Source organism: Engraulis encrasicolus, chromosome 6, assembly GCF_034702125.1.
Source record: "Engraulis encrasicolus isolate BLACKSEA-1 chromosome 6, IST_EnEncr_1.0, whole genome shotgun sequence".
NCBI lineage: Eukaryota > Metazoa > Chordata > Actinopteri > Clupeiformes > Engraulidae > Engraulis > Engraulis encrasicolus.
In genome coordinates this window covers 19,749,891-19,767,932 of record NC_085862.1, presented here as the reverse complement: position 1 = coordinate 19,767,932, position 18,042 = coordinate 19,749,891, and the positions used below count along the sequence as shown (strand labels likewise).

General features: G+C 47.2%; 1 protein-coding gene across 1 annotated transcript in view; it reads right to left on the bottom strand.

Moving 5' to 3' along the window:
- Positions 1–2,128: 2,128 nt before the first annotated feature.
- Positions 2,129–18,042, bottom strand: part of camsap2a (calmodulin regulated spectrin-associated protein family, member 2a) — a 79,658-nt gene continuing 63,744 nt past the window's right edge. The window contains exons 7-22 of the mRNA XM_063200843.1: positions 17,483–17,573; positions 17,211–17,307; positions 16,779–16,819; positions 16,466–16,535; positions 15,034–15,368; positions 14,115–14,544; positions 12,703–13,180; positions 12,044–12,389; positions 10,554–10,816; positions 9,806–10,264; positions 7,493–7,629; positions 6,664–6,917; positions 5,489–5,582; positions 3,756–3,871; positions 3,374–3,492; positions 2,129–2,883 (exon numbers count right to left, since the gene is read on the bottom strand). Coding sequence (XP_063056913.1) covers positions 2,569–2,883; positions 3,374–3,492; positions 3,756–3,871; positions 5,489–5,582; positions 6,664–6,917; positions 7,493–7,629; positions 9,806–10,264; positions 10,554–10,816; positions 12,044–12,389; positions 12,703–13,180; positions 14,115–14,544; positions 15,034–15,368; positions 16,466–16,535; positions 16,779–16,819; positions 17,211–17,307; positions 17,483–17,573 — 3,645 coding nt within the window. The 3' untranslated portion in view covers positions 2,129–2,568. The remainder of the gene's footprint in view (positions 2,884–3,373; positions 3,493–3,755; positions 3,872–5,488; positions 5,583–6,663; positions 6,918–7,492; positions 7,630–9,805; positions 10,265–10,553; positions 10,817–12,043; positions 12,390–12,702; positions 13,181–14,114; positions 14,545–15,033; positions 15,369–16,465; positions 16,536–16,778; positions 16,820–17,210; positions 17,308–17,482; positions 17,574–18,042) is intronic.

Sequence of the window (18,042 nt, the reverse complement as noted above, 5' to 3'; positions counted from 1 at the left end):
ATGTTTTGATCAATGGCACCCTTAAATCCAGAGGCCATTTAGTGTTCTGAAGGGCAAATACATGGGCACATGGCAAACTGTACAACATTCCCCAGTGCCCAGGCTGTAACAGACACTTCCTCCTCCACTCCTCTCCATGTCCCTAGACAGCCAAATACACCAAACGCAACAGCTGGTTTACAAGAATGCCCTTCTAGAACACCATTATCAGCTTCACTTGGTTTAAGTTGTTCATTTCAATACTGTTGACATTTATCCAAAACACATCACAACATTGCTTTTGGCATTTCCATAGACAAACTTGAGCATGAGAGCACCAGTGCATGTATGTGCGAGAGTGTGTTTGTGTGTGTGTATGTGTGTGTTTTGTTTGCAAAGTAATGTTGGAATGGCTTTTGTGCATATGATGACCTCAAGGTACCTGTTGAGAAGCCTAGTGGTAAGAAGCAGAGAGGAGAGTGAGATTGAACGAATGAGAGAAGAGAAGAATACACCTCTACCCGTATATAAGTTACCCAGACCCAGAGCCTGCCCTCCGCCAGCACACACAGAGGACACACTAGGTCACATTGCTCAATTCTCAATAGATGAACTTAAAATGACCATTAGCTTGCAAACACAGATTGGCTTACTGTATGTACTGCATGTTTGAGGAGTTCAGATTCTAGGCTGACAGGGTGGGTGGGTCATTAATGACAAACACACAAGTCAATAGTCCATTGGAATATTTTTAAAAGCCTTGTGCGATACAGTAGGATGGGTGTACAGTACAATTTGAAGATCTCCAAAGCATGGTGGTGTGGTATGGTGTAGTAGTATGGATGGAAGTACAGTACAGTACAGTACAGTACAGGCAAGATTCACAAGAATTGGGGTTGCTCATCATTACAACCGTTCATGGAGCTTATGCAGTATAATGAAGAAAAGAAAGAAAGAAAATAAATCCAGCCAGGGCCTTTCGAGGAGCGCAGCGAGCTGGAAGGCTAGAGACAAACCATTTAGAACCGAGCCAGAACCAGAGAGAAGTCACGTAGTACACATGGAGAATAAACAATGCAAATAAATACACAATACTATTTAAGTTAAATCATTACATCCCACTGTTTCCTACTTTGAAAAAGAAAAAAACATGTTGATCACTGCCGTGAGTCATTAAAGCATTATATCAATCCTGTTCTCGGCTTCATAAGTTACGGAACATCATCACATATCAGAGTCCTTGTACCACAGAGAACATCTCAGAACCGTCCATTTGACAACTTCCAGTTAACAATTCAGTAAAAAAAACACACACACACGCACATATGAGTTTAACTGCAGTTCATCCAGTCACATACCTGCTGTGAACACGTGCCAACACGGCATAAATCAAAAGCTTCATTAAAATATACATTAAATATCAGCGATCACCGCTTGGGCACATCGCAGTGCCATGCCCCGTAACACAGACAATGCCAGCTCTGTGAGTGGATTTTGAGTCCTACATGTGGTCCGTTTTTAAAAAAACACAACACTGGCGTGGCCTTAACAGCATTTCAACATCCACTCAATGAATCTTTACAATCATTTCACACATAATTAAAAAAATAAAACTAAAACATTCAACAAAAATAAAGAACAAACGGAACCAAACCCAACATAAGGCCACACATGATTACAGATATGTGGAGAATACTTCACACAGGTCACATTCAGTGCTTCAGTGTCCAAAACATATCCCCCCAAAAATAAACAAATGAAAACAACTTGGTGTTCAACGTTCTGTCATTGTTTTTTTTTCACGTCTGTTTTTGGCACATATCAAAGAATACACATATATACATACAATTCACACACGTGCTGTAATAAAAAAAACAACTTAAAAGTCAAACAATCTTGTTCTAAACACGTTAGTGATTCCATTACATCGAAGGTGTCTTCACATTCCCGGTGTGCATGTTGGAATTGAGTTTTGAGTTTTTGCTGGAACTTTGCAGGAGTAGAAAAGAAAGCTCAGATGCGATCAGTATAGAGAGAGCGAGAGTGAGTGAGAGAAAGAGAGACAGCGAGAGAGAGCGAGAGAGAGAGAGAGAGAGAGAGAGAGAGAGAGAGAGAGAGAGAGAGAGAGAGAGAGAGAGAGAGAGAGAGAGAGAGAGAGGGAGAGAGAGAAGAGAATACGCCAAGTGCCTGTGTGAGCCGTATGTGGTATCTACAGTGAAGTGCAAAATGTACGACAACACATTCAAAAAAGAAAAAGAAGAGATAAAGAAGAAACGACAGGAAGTGAGTGAGAGGGAGAGTTGGAAGGAGAGGGGGAGACAGTACTAGGACGCATATTAGAGAAAGTTTGTGTACTAGGAGTAGGACGCCTTCTTGGGCGTGTGTGTGTGCGTGTACTATGTATACTATGACTTGGCTTGGGCGGGCACTGCTTTCCTCTTTGTGTGTGTTTGTGTGTGTAATGACTTTTGCTGCTTGTGCGGCGGGCACTGCCTTCTTGGGCGTGTGTGTGTGTGTTTGTGTGTGTGTGTTATGACTTGGCTGCTTGCGTGGGCACTGCCTTCTTGGGCGTGTGTGTGTGTGTGTGTGTTATGACTTGGCTGCTTGCGAGGGCACTGCCTTCTTGGGCGTGCCGGGCTTCTTGGTCTGCCACAGGTGGCCGTGGATGGTGATGGCGTCCACGCTGGCTGACATGGTTTTGGCGGGAATCTGGCTGAACTGCTTCCTGTCGGAGTTGTACTTGTAGAGCAGCTCGATCATCTTGGGGCCGATGGTCTTGGGCCCGATGCCCGTCAGCTTGGTGCCCTCCTGCGTCTCGGGGCAGTACGTGTAGACCGAGCGGAACTGGCAACCGGAGTCACGGAACAGGATCAGGAAGTTGTTGGCCTCCGATTTCTCCATTTCCTGTTAGCAAGTGAACAAAAAAAGAATAAACAAAAAAACAAGATGAGCAAGTTCGTTTTAGTGAGCTTGACAACTAGAGGCAGGTGACAACTCCCACTCAAGTTTTTTATTTATCAACAGAGCTTCCAATATGAAGTTTTCCTGAATATTTCGTAATTCAACCAATTAACAAATATTTAGTGTAGCTGTCAAGTTACAGTCAACAGACAAGTTACAGTCTTCCGTTGAGTATCTAGTCGTTTTTCCTGTGCGTCGTTGACTTAATATGTAATATATGTGTAATATGTTATGGTGCAATATATCTTATGTAACTTAGCTGTGGAGTTATAGAGAGTATCTATGAGCCGTTCTACTATCTCAATTGCCAGGATCCTGCAGGACATCATTGACATTGATATGCAATTGATATGTAATATATTTCATGTCAAGGTGTAATATACTGTATGTAGCTGTGGAGTTATAGAGTTATATATGTAGCGTTATATCTCACCTCAATGATCTTATTCTTCTGCGACTCGTTGACCTTGCCGGCCAGGCAGCAGTGGGCCAGAGCGTTCTGGATGATGTGCTTGTTGGACTTGGCACTTAGGTCCTTATACAGCTTTGGACCTATAGGAGAGAGACAAGAGAGTATATTGCAATGCATCAATGAGTGTGTATGTGTGTGTGTGTGTGTGCGTGTGTGTGTGTGTGTGTGTGTGTGTGTGTGTGTGTGTGTGTGTGTGTGTGTCCTGGATGATTTACATACTCAGCGGTGGCTCCCTAAAATGCCAAATGTGTGTGTGTGTGTGTGTGTGTGTGTGTGTGTGTGTGTGTGTGTGTGTGTGTGTGTGTGTGTGTGTGTGTGTGTGTGTGTGTGTGTGCGTACTCACCAGTGTACTCTGTGTTGGACGTAACGGAGGAGGTGGTGGAGGCGTTCTCCCAGTCCTTCTCCCCGTTGCGGCTGCAGGAGCGCGTGGGAGACAGACAGCCGTCCGCGGACTCGGGCCTGGACCAACCACACACCGGGAGAACAACAACCGTTAAACATAGAACATCATTTGACATCAAACATCCACATTGGAGACTCTTGTTCATGGTCATTGTCGTCAAAAGGCATATGTTGTGAGCAACCGGAATTCTATGTTTTCGCTTATGGTGAAAGGTGTGAATCTTCAAGCTCCAAAAATGACATCCACTTACTCACAAGTAAAGCCCTTTTGACTCCAATCAAAGTGCAGCCCGTTTTTTTCCCTCAACACTGCATCAGAAATACAAATGCAGTTAACAATAGTGTCGTGCAGGCTGGTGATCCTAACAGTCTTGAAATAGTCTCTTCAGCAGAGTTGTATAAAGTAGAAGTAGAAGTACTCTTAGAGATGTAATTACAACACTAGTGGTATTGTATTACATGTCAACTATATAATATCATACTTGTACAACAAGTGTTGTTGTGGAATTACTGTTACATCTTCACGAATACTTTTACTTCTACTACTACTACTTTACACAACTCTGCTCTTCAGGCTTAATGATGCAGACATGCACAACAAAACACAAAAAACACATGTGCGACCCAGATGAATTTATCCAGCTCCTTGCAATCCAACCAGGTGGCAACATCAGGCGTGTGTAGAACAGCGACAGGAGGCGGGAAAAAGAACAACGAAGGCGGGAAAAGAACAAGCTTGTGCTCGGAGTAGCAACACAGAGTGATATGACGTGACCATGTGCTTCTTTCATGTAGCTTGCCATGCTAATTAATCATCATGGTGGATGGCACACTTTGCCATTTTGAAAATAAATAATATCCGATAGTGAAAAAAGGAAAGCAATCAAATTGTGTTCCCATAATAGGATGTTTGTATTATTAAAAACAAATCTTGGGTAGTGTTTTGTCTGTGTCGAAATGAAATAATTAAACAAAAAGTCTTTAATGGGGCATCTGTGAAAGTCGGGGCAAAATGAACCTGCTATACGGGGACCAACCTGGATTTTCGCTTTTTGGGAGAGCTCAAAAAGAAGTACAGACTCCCAGATGCTAAACTATAACTTCTGTTATTTTTCAGACAAGGAAGAGAGAGAGAGAGAGGAGGACAGAGAGAGCACAGGATGAGGAGAAGGAGAAGAGAGGGGGAAGACACAGAAAGAGGGAACAAACGAGAGACGGGAAAGATGAAACACTCGACACATGACAAGACAGAGGAGTAATATGCAGAAGGTCAGGAAACACACACAGCAGAGCATATACGAATGTGTATGTTGAAGATAGTATTACCACTCGACACAGACAGGTGAATTTGACTCAAAGGCAATGATACCATGACAGTCAATACCGACACAAGCTATTTGAACCCATCGTAGTGTTCTTAAACCACAATGAAATCAATGTTTAAAGATGCATTTAAAATCGGAAAGTTGGTTATGTGAGAAGAGAAGAGTAGAGAGGAGAGTAGTAAAGTTGGTTATATGAGAAGAGTAGAAAGCATGGAAAGGCAATGCTAATGTATTTAAGTAGCACATTTTCCACACATAGCCAGCTCAATGTGCTTGTGAGAAGAGCTGCTTTAGTAATCCTATAGGAAGTGACATCATCATACAGTACGTCCTGAGTTGCGCTACCCACCTGCCAGTGCGTTTGTCGGAGGCCATGTTGTCGTCTCCCAGGTTGAGCGATGCCAGAGAGAGGCTGGACACTGAAAAGACACGACGGCGTGACCCTGTGTGCCGACACCAAGCCAGCGCAAGAAGGCAAACAGAAAAAAACCGAAAAACACATTTATATACATGGATGCGAGCCTGTCCCAGCCATTTGTTTACACCTGCATGTACACCTGCTCCAATATAAGAGCAGTATTGCTCTTCTCTGTTGTGCTACTAGGGCATACTCATGTTATTCATTTGAGTAACAATCATTTGCCCACCAACTAATGGTAACATATCAGTCACTTTGTTCAAAGCATAGAGTCTCACTACAATAAGATGGTGAGGCGATACATTAGGTATTAGTTAACCCAGATGATATAGACATACAGCGTATCTACTAGAGATTTGAAGGACTCTGGCATTTATTCAACAAAGAGACTTTTCTTTTCTTAGGTTCACAACCACCTCTAGGATAAATCACTTTGTACTGACGTTGTAGCATAAGAGCGGAATTATGCTTTAGCCAAAGGAGAGATATGCTCAGTGACTGGACATACATGACAAGGTGTTGGTTATTCTTATGAGAAGGGCAGGCAAAAGGAAGACAATGTTGTTATTGTTGTTAGAGAAGGAGGCCAATCATGAAGGGATAAATATGGTCAGTGATGAGAGAGGTAGGAACCAGCGTCAGAACAGCAGACCTGAGCAGTCACTGGTTACTATTAGGGTTAGAGAGGGCAGCCAATAGGAATAGAGAAGCAGCAGGAAGAGGAGGAGTCACAGCAATAGCACTGGTTAGCAGGTGGAAACAAACGTTAGCCGGTGTGGAGGGAGAGAGAGAGAGACAGAGAGAGAGAGAGAGAGAGAGAGAGAGAGAGAGAGAGAGAGAGAGAGAGAGAGAGAGAGAGAGAGAAAGAAACAGTTTGAAAGAGGTCAAGACAGAGACGGCTGAGGAAAACAGAAGGGGAGAGCTGTTGCAGAGAGAATGAAACAGAGAGAGAGGCGAAAAGGATGGAGAGAAAGGAAGAAGTAAAGCCAGGAGAGTTAAAAGGCTGAGAGAAGCGAAACAGGAAAGAATGATAGGACTGGAGGAGGAGGACAGGCTCGCTGGTGACAGAGGTGGGATCCTCTTAAGGAGGCGGGGTCCTTGTCTACCTGCGGCGGCCCTGATTGGTGTGCGCGGGGAGTCCGCCCCGTCCCTGACGGACATGCGCGGTGAGTCCAGCACGTCGCGGTGTATGGACTTGGGGCGTGGCCGGCGCTGCTTGGCGCTGGCGGGGCGGGGCTTGATGACGGTGTCCATGTCCTCCATCAGCTTCAGCTGCTTCCTGCGCAGGTACTCCTGCTTTATGAACTCACGACGAGCACGCTCCTCCTCCTTCTTAACACGCTCCTCCTCCGCTTTCACTCTGAGAGAGGGAGAGAGAAGGGGAGAGGGGGTGAGAGAGAGAGAGAGAGAGAGGGGGTGGGGGAGAAGGAAAGAGAGAGAGAGAGAGAGAGAGAGAGAGAGAGAGAGAGAGAGAGAGAGAGAGAGAGAGAGGGAGAGGGGGTGTGAGAGAGAGAGAGAGAGAGAGAGAGAGAGAGAGAGAGAGAGAGAGAGAGAGAGAGAGAGAGAGAGAGAGAGAGAGACACACACACACAGAGTTACAGAAATGACCTCAGGTACAGTGGGGGTTACCGATTTCGTATCGTGTTTCCTTCAATGCACTATACAAGATCCATGTAAGGTCTGGGGAATCTCCAGTTGATCATTTCCACCTTGGGACACCTTGGATGTCCTGCGGAAGTCGCATGGTATTCACATGGCAGGGGAGAATACAAGTGGCTCTCACTGTACTGCTGCTTTGTGTGTGTGTGTGTGTGCGTGTGTGTATACCTAAGTGTGTGTGTGGGTGTGTATGTAAGTGTGTGTGTGTGTGTGTTTGTGCATGAGTGTGTATACGTGTGTATATGTGTGTATAAGTGTGTGTATGTGTCTGTGTACCTGGCCTCTTCCTTCTTTTGCTCCAGTTCTGCCTCCAGCTGTTGTTTCCGCTGCTGCTGTTCCCTCTCCCTCTTCTGTCTCTTCTCCAGGAGGGCGGCGCGCTTCAACGCCATGTCCGACTCCCCCTTCATGTCGTCCTGACCACACACACACACATTTTGATTATTTATTGATTATTTATTTGGCCAATTGTTATTAAGCCACATATTTCACATATTTCCGCACACACATACGCAGACACACGTTCAGGCACGCATCACGCATCATGCACGCACACACGCACGCACGCACACACACACACACACACACACACACACGTGCATCTGGTAACACAGAAGCCAATTTCACATATTGTTTACCCGCCAATTAACTACATGTACTCTAATGCCTGCAGCTCGACACAGCGTGACTCGCCGCCACTTTTTGCTTTGCGATTGAGCTGTGTGTCGTGCCTATTCGAAAAGCAAAAAGTGGCGGCTGAGTCGCGCTGTGTCGAGCTGTAGGACTTCCAGAAAACAGGCAGTGGAAAAGAGGAATAAAAGTCTATTAAACTGAACTGTGTGTCTCAGTGGTATATTATGCTGTTCAGATCCCACTTGTCACCTGCGCTAAACTCCCTGCATTGTACAATAACGGACCTTAGTTCACACAGGTGAAGATGTTGAAACGACGACACCAAAGTGTTAGCGACAGTGCTCTGTCTCCTCAGTACACTAAAGATACCATTTAGGGCGTTCCATTATAGATGAACACTCCATCACTATGAGCTGCGGCACTATCAACCTCGTGCATATTTCTGAATTATTGATATGCCCTACTTTCATGACCTACATCATGCCATCAAAACATACCACCACACTCTCTCTCTCTCTCTCTCTCTCTCTCTCTCTCTCTCTCTCACTCACACACACACACACACACACACACACACACACACACACACACACACACACACACACACACACACACACACAGACACACACACACACACACACACACACACACACACACACAGACACACACACCAGCACATACTCATGCACACAGAAGCGCAGACACACACAAACCACCAGTCTAGGAACATCTGCAATCCTGCTTACTTTGACCTCCTTTTAAAGGCAGTTGTTCATAATAAATGCTAGATGTTGTTCATGTTAAGAGAGATTGTAAAGGTATGCAACAGGGGTATTTAGGGTAAATAAAAGCTGAATCGAGCGTACTCCATCCTTGGAACAAACTACATTACATTACATAACACTTATCTGACGCCTTTATCCAAAGCGACTCACAGCTATTTACAGTGTATTGGTTACAGTCCCTGGATCAGTATGGGCTTAGGTGCCTTGCTCAACGGCACCTCAGCCATGGAGTGCAGTATGGAATGAAAGGGTGGGATTTGAACCTGCAACCTTCTGATCTACAGGCCTTCTCCTTAACTGTTAGGCCACGGCTGCCCCCAATCTGGTTGCCAGCCAGTGCGATGTGTTATAGTATAATGTAATGTACTGTAGTAAATGTTAAGCATTGGAGAAGTACATCTCAGTGCCTGCTAAGTACTGCATATTTGTAGTGTAGTGTAGTATAGGGCAGGGTTTCCCAAAGTGGGGTGCGCGGCCTGCCACAAGGGGGTGCGCGAGCTGAATAGAGCAATGGCTGATATGTATGTTTTTATACAGAATTTGTGAACATTACATCGATTTTAATTGTTTGGTGAATTGTATGCTGGAAGGATCCATCTGAAGTGTAATTTATAACTCCTAGACTTGTCATGCAACAAGTTCAATTGCAAAAATGTCAGAAAAAAGACGGGTCTATCGGAAATGAGGATTGCCCAAAATGTGTGGCTGTGCAACATACTGTAAGCTTAGGGGGTGCGTGAACCACATTCAGATGTAAAAGGGGGTGCGCAGGGAAAAAAGTTTGGGAACCGCTCGTATAGGGTAATGTAATGCAATTTGGTGTGATGTAATGAAATGTAATGTAGTATAGTGTTATAATGTAATGTTATGCAGTGCAATATAGTGTAATGTAATGTAGTGTATTGTATACTATTAGGGACTCCGCACACTGGCTCCGACAAAGTGTAGAGCACTGCTCTGCAAAAGTTCGATTCCATTGTTTTCAATACAACCCCGCACACTGGCGCCGATGTCCACGGCTAGCGATTAGAGATTAATTCGATTTTGTCGGAGCCGCCCATTGACTATCCATGCTATGTCCGTGTGAAATTGGGTTTGGGAGTCGGAATTGTGTCGGAAGCGAAAGTGCTCCGCAGTGCTGTTGGAACCCATGTGCGGATGTCCTTACACCAACCTTAAAGAAGAACCCGCAGCTCGTTTTCTGGTCGTCAGTGAGTCCCTCGGTGGTGCTGCTCTGCTCCGCTGTGCTCTCCTCCAGAGCCGAGCCGTCCAGAGGCTTCAGCACCGACAGCGGCACCTCGATCAGGTTCCCCTTCCCCTGGGACAGGAAGTCAGGGGGCGGAGCCTCCGTTGGCGTGACGATGACCTTCTCCGTGACCTTCTGGCTCAGCACCTCCGAAACCGAGGACTCCCGCGCCGGCTTGACCTTTGACCTGCCCACCACTGTTGCTGTCACTTCCTGTTCCTCTATGGCTTCTGATTGGTCCTTCTCTCCGTCTCTGATGTTTGATTGGTCGGTGAGCAGCTCCATGGCGCTGATGCTGCTGGTCACGCTGCCGTCGGGGGACAGGAGCTCCGAGTCCGACATGGCGGCGGAGGAGGAAGTCAAGGAGTCTTGGTCCTTCTCGGCGGCCTTCAAAGTAAAAGTCGTCGTCAATGTCAACTTCATTATACCAAAAGGACCATTCAAGTGGTCAAAGTGCACAAACAGGATAAGACTTTAAAGATGAAAATGGATACCCCCCACCCACGTATACAAATCAGCTTGCCTAATGTGTGTGTGTGTGTGTATATGTGTGTGTGTGTGTGTGTGTGTGTGTGTGTGTGTGTGTGTGTGTGTGTGTGTGTGTGTGTGTGTGTGTGTGTATATGTGTGTGTGTGTGTGTGCGTGTGTGTGTGTGCGTGTGCGCATCTCCTCTCACCTTAGCTGCCGCTCTCTGCTTCCTACGGCCCTCTGCCATGTAAACAAAGCAGCTGGGCTCTGGTTGGCTGGGCGAGAACCTCTTCAGTCGCGGGATGCTGTCCACAGACAGCGGCGCCGTCACCACTCGGCTGAAGGGGGCGATCTTGAGCTCGCTGGGCCGCGGCGCGCGCGTCGTCTTGGAGTGGAAGGAGGCCGACTTGCGGCGCAGGCTGGTGGGGGAGCGATGGGCGGAGCGCGGGGAGTCGGCGGGGGAGGGGGAACCTGAGGAGCAGTGTATAGCATAAAGACACCTTATTAATTCCCATGCATGACCATTGAGAATCTATTAATCCCATACACATAATAGTAAAGCAGGACATAGACTCTTTCTTAAGTCCCCAGGCTGGTGGGGGATGGGTGAGCAGAGGGGAGAGGGAACCTGACTAGAGGGGAGGAGTATAGATACGTAATTGTGTGACCAATACTAAGAACACATGTGCCGTAAGATAGTAATCCACTGAATGTGGTGGGGGAGTGGTGATCAGTGATGATTAATCCCGCATTTAAGACAGTAATCTATTGAACACGCTGGGAGAGCGCCAGCGGTGAGCAGAGAGAGAGTCCACTGGAGCAGGGGATCTTGAGAAGAGTAGAGTACCGTAGAGTGTAGAGCTATATTATGACGCCATATGAACTACGCTATATTCATATTCATATAGCACATATTAAGACAGCCGAATCCAAACCAACCAACCTGAGGATCTCGTGGCTGTGGTAGAGGTGCATGCCAGCTTCTGTGGCGAGTGGGAGCTGACCCAAGACACACACATGCACACATACTGTAAACACATTTAGCATCTGGTGCTAACCAACCTGAGGATCGTGTGGCGATGGTAGAGGCGGTGCTAACTAGCCTGATGGTAGGGACACATACAAGCGAATTTGCGAACTTTGCCATTCATTCCTATGAGAGAGGCGGAGGCAAACGATGGCAAGCGAAAGCAAGCGAACAGGAGCAAAGCGAAGCAAAATTATTAAAGAAAGTTTAATGTTATGCAAATGAGGAGCAAATTCGCCTGCCGCGGCACAATCAAATCAGCAACATAACTGTTCCATTCCATTTAATTCGCCGCGACGACCTGATAACGGTTGAATTTCGCCTCTCTTCACTTTGTTTGCTTCGCCTCCTATGTGTCCCTACCGTGAGGATCGTGTGATGGTGGTAGACACGGTGCGTGCCAACCTCTGTGGGGAGTGGGAGATGACCAAGGACACACACATGCAAACATACATAAACTAAACCCATAGAACTAATACATTATTTCTATGAACTAAACCAACCTGAGGGTTGCGTGGCGGTGGTAGATGCGGTGATAACTAACCTGAGGATCGCGTAGCGATGGTAGAGGTGGTGCTTACTAACCTGAGGATAGCGTAGCGATGGTAGATGCGGACGGTGCTAACTAGCCTAAGGATCATGTGGCAATGGTAGAAGTGGTGATAACTAACCTGAGGATCGCGTGGCGATGGTAGAGGCGGTGCGTGCCAGCCTCTGTGGGGAGTGGGAGATGACCCAGTGGGGATGCTGCTGCTGCTCCCTCATCTGCATGATCACTTCCTGCTGCTGCGCCAGACGCTGCATCTCCGTCTGCAGGAAGTTCAGCGAGGAGTTCAGCTTGTCGATGGAGCGGGTGTACTCCAGCAGGTCGGCCTCCGTCACCACCCCCTCGTCCCCTCCGCCTGGAGACCGCAGAGCCGCGGGCTGAGGCTGCTGCTGCTGCTGTTGGGGCTTACTGGGCTGCAGTGGAGACTCAGTACTGCCCCCGGTGGCTGAGGCGGTGGTTGCAGCTGCCATCTTGAAGGAATAAATCAATGAAGGAATGAGTTTATTCAGTCCACTGCTTCAGTTCAGAAGTTACAGTAATACTGTGCAGTCGTTAGGGTGCTCTGTCCACAATACAAGCTGGATGAAGGAAAATCTTCACAAACACATACAATCATCAGTATAGTTTTTTGTAGCTTTTATTAGTGCATGATTTATACTTTATAGTTTGCACTGTGTGCACCTTGAAGGGAGGCTTTAAATCCCATTGCACTCTACCCTACCCTACTCTATTCTATTCTATTGATATAAATCTGTGACATGTGAGGTGATGTGTCACACGTACCTTCTCCTGTGCCTCCTCCTTGGTGGGCGACGGCGTCTCGTCTCCGCGGCGTCGCACCACGTCCAGGAAGGCGCTGCGTCCCATCTTCTGGCGATGGCGCGTGAAGGCCGCCTCCACCTTCCTCTTCTGCGCCTCGATGGCGCGACGCTTCTCCTCCAGTCGCATGCGCAGCTGCACCATCTCCGCAGCCATGGCCTGCGCCGGGTCACGTGGCGGTTGGCTCAGTGGTAAGTAGGCGGGGCTACCTTCCGGCGTTAGAGGGGCCCAGGATACCGAGTGCTGGACGCCACTGCCGCTGTTTTCCACTCCAGACCCACAGGGGGTGCTCTTTGGGGAGCCTGTTAGACTGCCGCCACCGCCACTGATGTTCTCTTTACCATCGGGTACGATCTTGCGGAACTTCTGCTCGGCGAAGCTGGTCATCTTCATGCCGGCACCGGTGAGGGATGATGAGGGGGTGCCACTGCTGCCAGGTGACCTGGAATACAATAGAGCAATACGATTGAAGAGCCCACGCCCAAAACTTCAGTGTTTCCCATGCACAGACCATTGTGTGGTGCAGAACCACAGGATGAAAATCCAGCACTATAAATGGGGGTATACAGAAAACACTTGCACTGACGTTTTGCCTGTGGCACAACACATTACTACCAGGTCTGTGGTAAACACTGTACTTTGTCATGCAATAATACACTGTTACAATGTATTCTATTGTCTATCTCATCTGCTGGGATAGGGGCTAATGTATCCCTGGCTGGTGTAATGCTGTAGTGTAATATACAGCAATATATCTAAAGTAGTGTAAGATAATGTAATCTCTATCTGATGGGGCAGACGTTTGTGGAGCCCTTGGCTGGTGCTAGAGTAATGTCATGTAATGTACTGTAATTAGGGCTGGGTAAAATAATCAAGTTAGTCGATAATCGATCGAATCGAAATTCCCATAATCGATTCACAGGGCACCAAATCGATTTTTTGGTTCTTTTTCTTTTTGTTATTTTTGTTTAATTTAGGTCTATGGAAAATACCCAGTAGGTATTAGTCAATTAGGCCTACTTATTACAAATTAGCAATCTGTTAACACTGTCAAGCCACAGCCCTTTGACATTTTTATATAAAAATAGGCAACAGAATCTTTTGGGGGAAATCCTTGCACCAGGGAACGGATTGAATCGATTCGGAATGAGTCGAATCGAATCGAATTGAATCGTGATTAATTGATTCAAAGCCCTAAGAATCGAAATCGAATCTATACAGGAACATGGCTGCGATACCCAGCCCTAACTGTAATGTAATATTGTCATCTGTACCGGCTGGGGCAGGGGCTGGTGGAGCCTTGGCTGGTGTAATACTGGTTTAATACTGTAGTGTAGTGTAGTAGTAATGTAATAATGTAGTGATGTAATCTGTACCTGCTGGGGCAGGGGCTGGTGGAGCCTTGGCTGGCGCTGGTCCGGCCCTCGTACTCCTGGTCCATGTCCAGGTCGATGCTGGCGGTGGTGCAGTCCCTAAGAGAGGAGTCCTGGTCCTCATCCAACGTCTCCTGGATGTCCTCCGTGCGCACGTGGATGCCTGTGTCCACCTCCGTGGTGTCCGTCGCGCCCTTGGACGACCTTGACACAGAGTCCAGGTCATCCAGTTCCATGTCGAGGTCACCCTCGGACGCCATTCCTCCTCCTCCTCCGGCCTTGGCGTCGAGATCCAGGCGGGGGCCCCCGAGGTGCAGGAAGAAGCCCGGGCTGGAGCCTCCGTTCTGGGGCGGCCGCTGCCGGTGGGCCGGGGGGCTGTGGATGATCTCCAATGCCTCCTCGATGCTGGGGGTGGCCATGCCATTACCATGGCCTGGGAGTGATTGGAGAAGGACGAACAGAACAAAACAGGAATATAGTGAATGAACAGCATGCCAGTGGCTTTTACATGTACTTTCAGGTTGGAAGCCCATGAGAAACAAGAGGGCTGTAAGTGATGGGAGAAGGATGAAATATAAAATAGCAGAAAAATACTATTTAACTTGCATATTGTGTTTTCTATTATGGAAGTGGAGTTTAGAAACCCATGAAAAACAAGAAGTATGCCTCTCTTTTCAGACTGGAAAATTGAATGTCTAGGAAAAGAGCCCATGTAAAGGATTTGCAAATAGCAAAGGTGAATACAGCAAGAAAATACACATTGTGGATGTTACCACATCACACTACCTCACAGAGTTTACAATGATGATGTTGTTTTTCAAACATGAATTTCCAGGTAAGGCCTGTCTGACTGTTTTTCCCTTGTTTTTTTATTGTGATATGGATCCCCATGGGTCTGTAATAAAAGGAGGAACTGAATTACCGTGGTGGGTGTCCAGTGAGAGTCCGTTGGAGGGCGGCAGGCTGAGGCGGGGATGGGGGTGGGGCCGAGGCTGCCTGGGTCTCCTGACGTGCTCCGGGCCGGCCAGGCTGTCTGGGCAGCCCTCCTCCTCGATGCCCACGCTGGTGCCGTTGACGGGCTGGAAGGAGAGGTTCCTCTTCAGGCCCCGCGGCATCTGGTGCACATTGAAGCCACCCAGTCCCTCGCTGCTCACCGACCTGGTCATGCCCCTGCTGGACAGCGAGGGCATCGCACCGGGCTCCTCGTCCTCGTTACTGTCGAAGGGGATGTCGAAGGAGACGCCTTGAGTGGCGGCCCTGAAGGACAGAAGAATAGAGTATTAGTTCTAGCGTTTTCATAAATGTGCGTTTCTCCAGCCACCTCAATAGATTCGACAGAAATCGCTGTTGCATCACGGCCTTTACTGATAAGCCTCTATGTAACTCGCTGACCAGTCACTGTGTGCCTTCCTCCTCTAGAGTCTGGAGAGAAGTGACATGATATAATCCATCTCACTATCTCCACATTAATATTCTACCATTTCTTTATGGATACTCAGCCTGAGTCGAGGACAAATTGGCATTTTTTTGCCAGCATAAGATATGTCATCTTATTCTTGCCAGCTGTTCCATCATCACCTATCCCTGTCTCTAATGTCTTCCCGCAGAGCCTGCCGCTCAGAACCTTTTTCATTCGAAGGGCCACTTCAAATTTTATTAAGTCCTCCAAGGGCCCTACCATGAACACAAACCAGGATTTCCCGCTGCACTTTACAGGCCTATATTGAAGGTGACCCGTAAAGGTGCCCCTCCAGACATATGCAACCCACCCCTGTTCAAGGCCGATGGATCACTCTCTATCCCATCTGTATGAGGCTTAGGTTTACTGACGTTCGACTGTCAAACTGCTAGTTTGCATCCGTTACACCTCTGCCACTTTCAACATCAAAGTGAAGTGAAAGCCCATTGGGAAACTCCAACTCCCATTGTCATTGTGACACAGCACTCCACAGCACACAAGTGAACACTGCACACTGCACACAATGAAATTGCATTTATGCCTCAACCATGCAAGGGGGCAGCCCTCAGTGTCGCCCAACAGACAGCAGTGTGGTGGGACGGTACCATGCTCAGGGTACCTCAGTCATGGAGGAGGATGGGGGAGAGCACTGGTTGATTACTCCCCCCACCAACCTGGCGGGTCGGGAGTCGAACCGGCAACCTCTGGGATGCAAGTCTGACGCCCTAACCGCTCACCCATGACTGCATCTCCTATCCCTCCTGTCTTACACCACTCACTGCCTTACTGCAGCATACGCATGGCCGAATGACTGAACCATAATGCTGGTGTGACATTGCTGTATGGATGAATGAGTTCGCTGGCTGCTGTGACCTCGCTGCAGTGCTGCACTCACCTCTTCTCTTTGGGCCACGTCCCCAGGCAACCATCCACAAAGGACATGGAGGTGGACCTCTTAATCTCACCTGGGGGAGGGAGGGAGGGAGAGAGAGAGAGAGAGAGAGAGAGAGAGAGAGAGAGAGAGAGAGAGAGAGAGAGAGAGAGAGAGAGAGAGAGAGAGAGAGAGAGAGAATTGCAGTCAAATGTACCCTTGGGCATCTAAACGGCTGACAGCAGTGAAATACAGTATGGGAAAGGTGAAGCCATGACAGAAGCAGCAGCAGAAGTATAGGGTGCTATGATACAAGCAAACTCTGAAGCAAACCTACCTGAGTTCATCGATGTCCTTGGCTGGGGTCTGAGGGGCAGGCTAGGAGGAACAAGAATTGAAATTGAATTAGAATTATTTAATCCAACCAAATAAAGAAGAAAAAGAAAAAAAATACAGTATATCAAAAAAGTGAGTTCACCCCTCACATTTCTGTGGATGTGTAAGTGGTATATCTTTTTTATGCGGCAACAGAAAAGAAATGTCACTTTGACACAATGACACAGAGCACATCTTACATAACTATTTCAATTTCTTGTTCTCAATTCAAAATAAAGCCATATAATAATTCAAAATAAAGCCATTAATATCTCAATCTCTGCTTAAACAAGTGAGTACACCCCCCATATGAAAATACATAATGGGTCATGATCGTCCTCAGTAGTAACAGTACATGTGAGCATGCATGTTTCTTTTGGTGAACTTTAGTTACCTGGGCCTCTCTGGGCTGGGCGGCCTCTCCATAAAGCTCCTCTTGGTGGCATTGGAGATGGGCACAGGAGTCAGCTTCTTCAGGGCAGAGGTCGGCTCTGTGGAGAGAGAGAGAGAGAGAGAGAGAGAGAGAGAGAGAGAGAGAGAGAGAGAGAGAGAGAGAGAGAGAGAGAGAGAGAGAGAGAGAGAGAGAGATTATGAATATTGTTTTTATTACATTGTTTTGTTTTTCTGTTGCGTTTTATGCTGCATGTTATGGGATCTATTAGTTACCTTCAGTCTCTAGAACTTGTGGCTGTACAAAAGGGGGCTTCACTACTTCGAACCAGGAGAAGAGCTCTGCCATAAATGCCAAGTAGTTATTCTGCAGCACAGGAAGACAGAAAGACAGACAGGACACACGTTAATCAAATGACAACATGACAACACTGAGAAAAAAACATGTACGGTAGTAAACAGTTAGTTAAGTATCTACACCTCCCCTCCTCACACTCTGACAGAAAGGTCTAAGATATGGGACTGCAGTACCTGTCTGTGTCCACAAGAGGTCTCTGCACCCAACAAGACGTGTGAGGAGACCATGTGCAATCTATAATTCATTGAACAGGGAGGGTTTCCCTTTTACAAAGGCAACGAGAGGTGCAGCATGTGGAAAAATACAGTGTGTTGCCCATGTGCTGTGAATGAATCCAACACAGCTCGCTGGACAAAGGGGTTTATCTGGACAAGATGTTTCCTTAGACGGGTAAGGTCATGTACAGCAGTGCTACTCTTCCTTTGGAAAATCTAGAGGGTGAATCGCACTTTAGTTCAACTGAGAATTTGCCCTGTCA